Genomic DNA, 11122 nt, shown 5'->3' with positions numbered 1-11122 from the left:
CATTAATCAATTTAAAACATAGTTTAATTGACACAAATAAATTAAAATATTTACCATTCTATAAACTTAGCCAAGATCACCTGGAAATATTTTATGGCAGTGTTAGGGCGCAGGGTGGTAACAATAATAATCCAACTGTGCGGCAGTTTAAATCCGCTTATAAAAAGTTACTGGTTAATGCTCAAATCAAAGATAGTGGTCTAGGTAACTGTATATCCCTTCAAGATATTCCAATTTTAAATTGTTTAAGTGTGTCATCAAATCCTGTTCAAGCAATTAATGATTCTAATGCCACTCTCTATAAAGACATTGAATTAGAGTCAGAATTATATACTATAGAAAAAGATGCAACTCATATTAATTTAAGCTCTGTTTCTAAAGAGGTTACAATTTATATAGCTGGGTTTGTGTCTCATAAATTTTTTACTCAATTAAAATGTGACATTTGTGCTCAAGCATTGATAGGAACTAAAGCAAATTTTTTAAGTTCATTGGTTACTTTAAAAGATATGGGTGGCTTAACATATCCTAGTGCAGATGTTATAGAAATATGCTTGATTACTGATAAATTCATTAAGACTTATATGCATGATAACGAACCTTTAAATCCACTATTAATTCAAAGCAAAATCTTAGCCAGCTTTATAAATAATAAAAACATTTTTTCTTCTATTGATTATCATAACATAGAAAATGGTCCTTTAACAAATCATGTAATTCTCTTAGTAAAATCTGTGATTTCAACTTTTTATAATATAAAAATTAAATATATGTGTAAGAAAAAAAATGAGACAGTTTCATTACGTTCATTTTATAATAAATTAACTTTGTTTAAAGGTCAATAATTGTACTACAGCTCAAAAATCTCAGGCACAATGTAAGTTATAATTTTATGAACACATAAGGTATTTTGTTTTTTTTTTTGTTCATTTATAATTATATATATAGTAATAATAAAAAATACTCTGCTGTAAAATATTCATAGAATAAAGAATTAAATAAAATATTAAGTAATAAAATGTTTGAATTTGTATTTATTATAACGCCTTCACAGCTCTCTTCAACAACAAGCACGTTAATTTAGAATTTAAAATAAATCATGGTAATAATTATTACCTGTTGTGAAAATATGGCCGAAGTAAGATTGACTTTAGAATACTATTATGTATTCAATTAATAATTATCGACATTCTTTACCCTATGACATGCGACATGCCCATAACAAAAAATTAAGCACAGAAATGTTAGAAATACTTAAGCGTCTGTGAACTCTGAAGCTGAACCACATTAATTTATCATTATTCATTTATCATTATGCAATTGCAATATTTGATTTAGGTGCCTATACTAATTGATAATATCAATGATAATATGAAAACTTAAAGTGGTGCCAACCAAATGTCAAAATAATTTTATTTTTCTCAAAATGGTAGCTCTAAACGTATTCCATTTGCTTGCTTCAATTCACAACACATACAGTATACGGAATGGCCCCTCTATATATTCTTTACTCTATGATTTACATAATATGCTAGTGGAGCTATATCGTGTAAATATAAGAGTAAGACGATATTATTTACGCATTGTGTATCATTTGCTTGATATGTGTGTGGTAAATTCGTGGTTACTCTATAGAAGACATTGTAAGTAGTTAAATGAAAAAACTATGAGCTTATTAAAATTTAAGTTAGAAATATCTCATGCTTTATTACAATGTGGAAAAGTTCAAACGCCAAAAAGATGTAGACCATTATCTAACACACCACTAACTAAAAAAATAAGAACTTTTACTCCAAGACCAACTAACGATGTTAGATATGATGAAACTGGACATTGGCCAATTCGAGTCATAAAAAAACAAAGATGTAAAAATTGTATTACATGTTATTTTACAACAAAATGTGATAAGTGTAAGTTACACTTATGTTACAATTTAAAAAACAATTGTTTTTTAAACTACCATAAAAAATAAGTTCCTATATTTTATCCTATCATAAAGTTTAATAAAAAAGTCTGAATATCGATCTAAGTACTTATTGTTATAATAGGATTATTATAATGTTATATTTTCAAGTTTTTATTGAAATTTTGTTCTTATTAAGATTTGATTATTATTATATTTTTATCAATAAAAAGCAACAAGTCGTTGAATTTAGTACACAGTTTGATTTATATTTTATTTTATGTTTATGATTTTCATCTAATCTAACCTATTGTGTTGTGTAATATAGAGTTTGATTTGGGGTTATGAGTTCACTAAATAAATTCAATTCTTGTAATTTGGAAAATATGTTGGAAAATAAAAAAAAAAATTTTTAATCGCTACTTAGTTCCCAGTGATAATTTTAAGCATCATGTCTGTAAAATGTTGGTAAGTTTTTCAAAAATTACAAAAAAAATTTTTTCCCTTAATTTAACTTCTATAAAAGCCAAAAATGAGAACAGACATTTTTTTTTGAAAAAATTTAATATATTGGGCTTGAAAGGGTTAACGGCGTACGGAATTGACGTCAGCGCATGCGCAAAATGTATAATACTTTAGCGATCCTATGGGGGTCCATCAGTACTACTCCGCCGAGGTCCAAAACGTCCGCATATCTGGTTGCCGTTTTTTTCCATGGCGTGGGCTATCTATAGTATATTTAATCTATGGTGAATTGGTGGCTGTACCGAGAAAACTTATGATGTATAACAGTGTGCCATGAACCAAAAAAAGTTGAGAACCACTGCATTAGACACTAAAAAGTACATACATAAAACCGTAAACTATTCCCAATATTTTGTAGATCCCACCAGTGGCGAGCACACACAACGCATAGAAAGTTTATGTTTAAAGTTTAACTTCGAATAATAAAAAAAAAATTCATGGTACATCTCCATCATTGCTGCCCTCGTATTTAGCGGAACAATGGTGGCGTCTAAAAAACAACACAGACAACATTTGAATGTTTTGAAGACGTAAAATTATATTGCAAATAATGTAAATAATAAAAATATGTATAAATTATAAATTATGCATAAATTGTACATATTTATTATTTTTCTCTTTTTAATAGTTTTAAAGATTGTGACGTGCATTATTAAATTATTATAATTATTGTGTATCATTAAATCAAATAATATACTATAAATTATAGTTCTACTATAGTTCTACTATTTTAACTATAAAAAGTATGTGATAGAAATAAACTTAACCTAACATATGGCATGTAGAAACATGTGTGGTAGACCGCATATGGTATGTAGAAACAAACATGGTAGATGACAAGTGTGCGGTAGACTGCGTACGACAAAAATACCTATTATTGAACTATATTTATTTTGCAAGAAAATTTTATCATTTTAATTATGTTCAAGAACTTCGTGAAAGATAGTGTTCTAGATCAGCAGTTCTTAACCTTGGTGTCGTGGTGACCCAATATATTTACCCAATTTTTATGCGACCTTTTTATAAATAATATTTAATGGGGGAATAAAAAATAACTGTTGCGGAGTAATTATTTATATAATTATTATATATATATATATATATTATTATTATTTATTTATATTATTTATTATTTATTATTTTTATTTTGTTGTTGAGTAATTAATTTTTCTTGCACTCATATTACTTACGCTAATAACAGGTTAGGTTATAATTTTTGCCGACCCATTTGATATTATTGGCAACCCAAAATTGGATAGCTGCCCCATGCTTGGAGAACCGCTGTTCTAGATCACCTCTTTTCCGATTGGTGGTGTTGATGTTATTGGGGAAATTTTTAGGAGATAGATAATCGTCAAGAAGAATACTTGATGTTACAGGTCATACAATTTTTGCCGACTCCTACCTAAAGATATTTTTTCGTTCAAAACTGAGTCTACAGGCCGAAGGTCTGTTGTAATATATTAAACTACAATAATTATAATTTTGAATAATTTGTTATGTAGCTTGTACCTGTATATTATAGGTGTTAAATATTATTATGTATCTAACGTTTTTTTATATATATACTTTTTTCGAATTATACCTTATAACTGTAGTGTATTTCCAATTACGTTGGTTGTAGAACGAAAATAAAGTGCCAAGAAATAAACAAATTTTGGTTTATATCACCTGAATCAGTAAAAACTAGGAAAAAACAGGCTGCAGTGACTGTTGACATTCAAAACCGATGTATAATCGTTATTTTACCTACATGGTCGAAGAGAATAATCTGACAATGCAAAAATCAGTTAAAATAATAACCATAGATACTTGAAATTTCAGCCAAACGTTTAAATGAACGCTTTTCAATTAATATTTTAACTATTTTTTAGATTTAATACATGGTTGCTCAGATGAATATAAACAAACGCGTATTTTGAAATTACAAAAGTAATCAAATGTCAAAATGTTATTTTCTTCTCGTAAGAATATTGACGATTTGTGTATCAGTATTTTAATTGAATATTTGAAAGCTTTTGAAATAACCACATGAACCTTAATGTTTCAATTTACGTTATTCTAATACATAATCACTTTACCGACTATTACGTGTTCCTCTTGTCGGTATGGTGCCTATAAACTTCTACAATGTAAACCAGGGGCGTATTTACGGTGGCGGATCTGAGAACAGATCCGCCCCCATGGCTCTTTGAGATTTTATACAATATATAAAGTACTAATTATTAAATTCTAATGTATAGGTATTAATTGAAAAGTTTTAACGATCAACAAAAAAAAATCATAATTTCGTTGTATAAAATAACAGTACTTAACATTATATCATATCATCATATTATATATTATAACAGATTTATGATATTATCATTAAATTTCTCGTTGCCACGGTTATAGTTAAACGAATAATCTCACGGCAAGTCACGCGAGCCAGTAGCAATTAGTAACTATGGTTGTACGATATAAATATATATATATTTGTATCATTGAATTACAAAAAAGATTTGAAAAAATTTAATTCAGGATACCTTGTTCATAAATGCCTTGCAATAAAAATATGTGACAAAGATGTTTCTCCTAATGTACAATTTTCGATAAAAATATTTTGCATACTTCCCATCTCAACAGCTGAACCAGAGAGAAGTGTTTCAAGCATAACAGGCAAAAAACGTAATTGAGAAATGTTATGAAAAAAGTTAATTCAATTATATATTTGATCCTTTTAATAAAATAAACTAAAGTTAAAAATTTACGTTTAGGCGAGGTTCAACGATTTATCATTGATGTTTATACATCCAGACATTGAAATAAAAGTTGATGAAGTCATAGACTCATAGATGAGCTGGCATTAGACCCAAGAAAAATTGACCTTCTTTTATTAGTATTAAGAGAAACTGTGTTAGTGATTAATAATCACTGATTATATTAAGATGATTAATAACCTCAAAATGTCTACTCTCTCTGTAGGCACATGCTTCAATTCATTATGAAATATTTCACTAGAACACTTTGCCCACTCAAATCCGTTTAAAATGTTTAAATCAAATGTCTCTTCTTTTACTCTCCCGGATCGTCTTCCCAGATAGTCTATTTTGGATAATTATCCTAAATATTATTACACACACTCTACAGGCTACAGCAGAACGACCTTCCGAATGTACCCAATCATTTTCAGTACAATTTTGTACAGAAGGTTACACGGAAAAAACTATCTAGTCAGAATAACAACAATTATCGTCATTTTAACTGTAATTTATAATTATATATAGGACAGCTATTTTAATAGTTGATTGTACTATCATACATTAGTTGAAATATTACAGTTCTTTCTACTAAATATATAGTTGAAATATTACAGTTCATTCTACTAAATAACATATAGTTGGAGTTACAGTAAATGTGTAGTTATTCCAACTATTTCATTAGTAAAAGCCACATAAAATGTGTAGTTACTCCAACATTATTATTAGTTGCAACTACATAGAATGTGTAGTTACTCTAATATTAATATTAGTTGTAGCTAAATCAAATGTGTAGTTACTCCAACATAATTATTAGTTGTAACTACATAAAATGTGTAGTTACTCCGACATTATTATTAGTTGTAACTATATAGTTATACTTACTATGTAATTAGTTGAACCCAGCAGTGTATTACATGGGGGATGTGGGTGACATAATATCCACCCTAAGATATTAATTTTTACAATACCATATTTAATAAAACATACATTTTTTTTTGTTATTAGTTATTTGTGTAAAAAGATGAAATAGATGTCACCACAACCCTCTAACAAACATTACAAAATTATATCACTACATGGTTGTAATTACATAAAATGTATTGCTTTTATAAATACATTATTAGCAGATATATTTAGGTTATTAATGATAATAAGTATAGAAAGTACATTTGTATGTTTTTTTAAATATTTATGACATTAAGTATCAACTAATTTATAACCAAATTTAGGATTAATTATTCAATTATTGTTAAATAAAGAAAATAACACAAAATAATTACAGTTAGGTACTCATTTTATTTTCCAAAACTAATTATAACAACATATTATATGTATAATAATAAAAACTTAATGTATATTTAAAAATATAGGTACCTATTTAATATTTTACAGATATAAAAACCATATCATTAGATAGTACCACATGATGAGTAGGATTAATATTCCCTATATCTTCTAGAGATACACACAATAAATCTGTAACATTGTTAAATTATACATTAAAGGCTTGATAATGTTCATCAAAATAATTTGTAATAAACGATTTTACAATAGCATATGGTTTATTATTTTCAGTAATAAAAATTAATTTAATTAAACCAAAAGTAGGCAATAAATTATCTTGGCCCTGTTCATCAAGTGTCTGGAGTCTTAAATATTCAGTTTGCATACCTTCAAATGGTGAACCCATATTTAAAATTATCTCTTTAATTTGTGATAGCTCATTGCCAATATTATCATCGTTACATACGCTTATTACTTGATTTATCTTTTCTTTCAAAATAGATAAAATCATACTATTAAACTCTAGTAAATCATCAATAAATTTTTGAACTGTTTTTCTAGGTAAACTAGAGTAACTATACCATTTAGAAATTAAAGCAATACTATTTTGATAAATTTGTTTTTTTATGTCATCTTTTGATTCAATATTTTGATCTACATTAATATTAACATTGCTATTGGGAGATATGTTTGAAACAGCAGGTGGTATTAACTCACAATAAGTATGAACTACTTTATCAATACTATTACAAATTAAATTTATAGGATGATCATTTAAATGTTTCTTAAAAGAATTTAAATTACTGAAACTTCTAAAACAATTCAGCTCTAAACATTTAAACTCTTTAATATTATTAACAATGTGAAATATATTTAAATGTATCATCAGGTGACTAACTGCCTGAAATTGTTCAAAACATAAAAAACACTTAGGCATATTTAAACTTAATAAGTATGTTATACAAAAATTTAATAGAATAAATGAGTTATTTAAAATTATTGAAATCGTTCATGAAACTTTGAACAGCCAAAAACTTCTTGTTGGGCCCAGTTATATAAAAAAAAATGCTTTGAATCAAATACCAAATTTGTTCAGCTTCAGGAGGGTATTTTAAATTAAATGTATGAAAAGACTTGAAGCATACGTCCAAGGCTTTAACTGGACTCTCTAATTTATAATGTATATCATTTACCACTGTAAAACAATCTGTATCATTTTCTTTGTCACTGCCAATGAATACAATGTATGGCTGCACAGTTAGTCCATAGTTAAATGCCTTTTCAACTTTGTTGCTTTGGATTGTTTTCAGCTCATTTGCATTCTAAAACATTATTAATATAAAATATTTTATTCATCAGTGAGTTACAAAATAAAATTAAATAAATAAATATACCGAAATGCTGATCACAAAAGCTGAAGCTTGTTCGATTTTTGAAGGCCTCCAAAACTTTGATTTTAGATTTTTATTCCCATTTTTTATAACAACATTTACCGGTTGAAATAACAGTGGTATAATTTTTATGGCAGCAAAGTCGTCTTGTCCTTTAAAAACAAAAATTAGATATTAGGAATCAATTGATATGAATTTAAGAATATAAGGTACTAAATACCTAGTTAATAAGTAATAGGATACTAATATGTAAAACTTCAGTCATCAGCCCTGGCCCTGTAATAATATTAAAATAGGCAGCACTTACCTTAAGGTGAAATATCGATTACAATGATACACAACACTGCACGGAAGTCAGAAGTAGTCCAGCAAACACGTGTTAAACAACAATAGTCGATAAAAATAAAACTAAGTTGAAAGACAAGAAATCGACGACGATCAACGGAGACGGGGGAATGAGTAATAAGTAATAAACTAATTACAGTACAATACAAACACAAGATTACAAGATTATATTTCTACCGGTTAGTTCGTGCCGTTTGTGGGTTATGAACTATCGTTATTATCCGGGAATGGCCGCGATGAGGGTATTACCTATAAATATAGTTACCATTACCATACTATATAGTTGATAATACTATAATTTTAAATATCAAAATAATATTATAGTAATAGCAACTATTTGTTTTTGTTGGATTATGTCAACTATAATTTCTTGTTACAATTACAATAGTATTAGTTAAGTTGTATAAATATTAGTGAAAATCACTATAAATATACAACAATTTTTTAATAGTATTTGCAGCAATTTAATAAAAGTTAAATTTACTATAAATTAGTAATATGAACTATAAAATATGTAACTAAAATTATATAGTAATTATTTTTTTCCGTGTAAACTAATATTTTTGTTGTATTTCACTCTTCTAAATATTCTTCTATTTACATTGTTTACTAACTAAGTTCAATTACTAATTAGGAATAGATGTATGTTACTACCAATCATCCATTTATGTTAATACCTATTATGAAGTGCCATTGCTATAGTTTTTGATCAAATGTTTTATTTTTGTTTTTCAAACATTACACATCATTATCCTGTAAATATAACTGAGGACTTTTCAAATAATTTGTTTCAATTATTTCTGAATTAAAATATAGCTTTTTTGATTACCTTTACGTATCGGATAGTTATACTTATTTATTATAATTTTTTTAAATATTATTACGGCAGAGCTACCTACCAAATTTACCCAAGCATGTTCAGTACAGTTATATTCAGAAACTAAAAACATAATTTTGGACGTTTACTTTGAGCCTTGTATTGTTGATTTGTAAGTATAAAATAATATGGTATTGATTCAAGCAACACATCTAGGTTACACAGATGTTTTTTGAATGCATATACTTTCGATTAATTTTAGCTGTGTAATTTTACATGTTATTCACAATTTTCAATATTTCATACTAAGTACTAGTAGTCTAAGACCGTACTTTTTTATCTTAGTCAAAACATGGTTAGATTTAATATGTTACGAATTTTTTCAGTAATTGGTTTTACTTTATGTTTATTTCAATTATGTAAGTTTAACTGATTTTCTTTATATTTACCTGAAATATATTACTTTTTACTAAATATTTGGATACTTTGTAATAGAATCCACTACAGTTTATGGTTTATCTTGTTTAATCAAATATAATTAATATTTTTTGAACTATTACAGTTATAAATAATAACTAATATTTTAATATTTGTGTATAGTGTGAATGTATTTTGTATTCACTATTGTCAGTAACAGAAAATTTCCTTGGATAAATAATACACTAATAAAGTTAACAGTATTCCCTAAGACACTTAAAGTATTGAATATTTTTTTATATTTATTTTAAACTATCTTTAGGATATTACCATGTGATAATTAGACAGTAAGATCTTAATTTATTATTAATTTATTTTAGGTGACTGTCAGTGTAAGTGATATTTATTAAACAAACATAGAAAAATAATAACTTATTTATAATTTACCTTATAAGTAGGTATTTTGTAACGACAGCAAATATAAATTAAGAATTTTTATTTTTTCATTTTTTTGTTTAGTTAGTGGTAAGCATTGAAAATTCAATATTTTTTTTAATTGTTAAATTTGTTGTACATCACGTATTAAAAAGCGGGTAAGTTGATGTCACTCTTCTGTACATTAGGTGGTTATTACGTCGCTGTGTAGGATAGTATTAAATTTGAATTCAATGTAGTCAATAGCATATCGTTGAATACGAAAAACGATTTTGAGCAGAGATGGTATGTCAGACTAGGATATTTTATATTCATATTACTGATTATTAATATGGTAGACAATGAGTTGCATTAATATTATTCTTAAATTATCAGTGATGCTGTATAAATGTTAATTAAAAATTTAAGTAGGTAAAATTGGCTAAAATCGTTATTCTTAGTGTTAATATGCAATTAGTAAAATAATTTTTAAATTTTTAACTACAAAATCATTTTTGGTTTTCAATTTAATAAATATTGTCTTATATAATATAAGTGTTAAACAATACAAATAAAAGAGAAGTGTTGCTCTTTAATGTAGGAGTGCATTGAGGTTATGAATTAAAAAATAGCAGACTTGGCCACAATGTAGATTTCACTACTTTGATAGGCCAACATTTTTGAGAGGGAGTTTGGAACTTGGCCTTTTTTCACTGTTATGTTTTTGTTGGGGATTTTTACATCAAGAAAATAGTCACTAGTAAATTGTATTATTCCGCTTCGTCACATAAACTAAATAATATTAATTATTAAATACGGAGGATGTATCATTTGCTTAATAAAACTCTTTAATCTTAACGAGAACGCAAAATGATATATCCTTTTTAGTATCTAATATGTAATATTGTAATGCCTAACACCTTATTCCAATATATAATATGCATTAAACTGATTAATCGCTTATATTTTTATAGCTAGGAAATTTCGGAACTGTTTAAGTGAGTGTGTTACCTAACCTAACCTAATCTAAATATAAATCAAAATCTATAGGTACACGTAATATCATAAATTGGACAAGTGTGATGAAATTTGTTGTACACATTTACTTCCTTCGTTAATCGTTGTAATATAACCAAGCCTGGGCATAAACGCGTTAAAAAGTTAAAAGTTATGTTAATTTTAAATTTTAACTTAACTTATTTTAATTGATATAAATTTAATAAATAACGAGTTACTTTTAATCAGATTCAAGTTAAGTTAATTTATAAATAATTAAATTATAAAT

General features: G+C 26.6%; 1 protein-coding gene across 1 annotated transcript; it reads right to left on the bottom strand.

The window, feature by feature from the left end:
- Positions 1–6661: 6661 nt before the first annotated feature.
- On the bottom strand, positions 6662–8620 carry LOC111035482. The gene is made up of 3 exons (XM_022317129.1): positions 8152–8620; positions 7848–7996; positions 6662–7775 (listed from the first exon to the last, which is right to left on the bottom strand). The coding sequence occupies exon 3, from the start codon at positions 7388–7390 to the stop codon at positions 6662–6664; it is 729 nt and encodes a 242-aa protein (XP_022172821.1). The 5' UTR covers positions 7391–7775; positions 7848–7996; positions 8152–8620.
- Between the last annotated feature and the right edge of the window lie 2502 nt (positions 8621–11122).

Source organism: Myzus persicae, unplaced genomic scaffold (assembly GCF_001856785.1).
Source record: "Myzus persicae strain clone G006 unplaced genomic scaffold, MPER_G0061.0, whole genome shotgun sequence".
NCBI lineage: Eukaryota > Metazoa > Arthropoda > Insecta > Hemiptera > Aphididae > Myzus > Myzus persicae.
The sequence above is the reverse complement of the archived record's forward strand: the minus strand, read 5'-3'. Positions and strand labels throughout refer to the sequence as shown.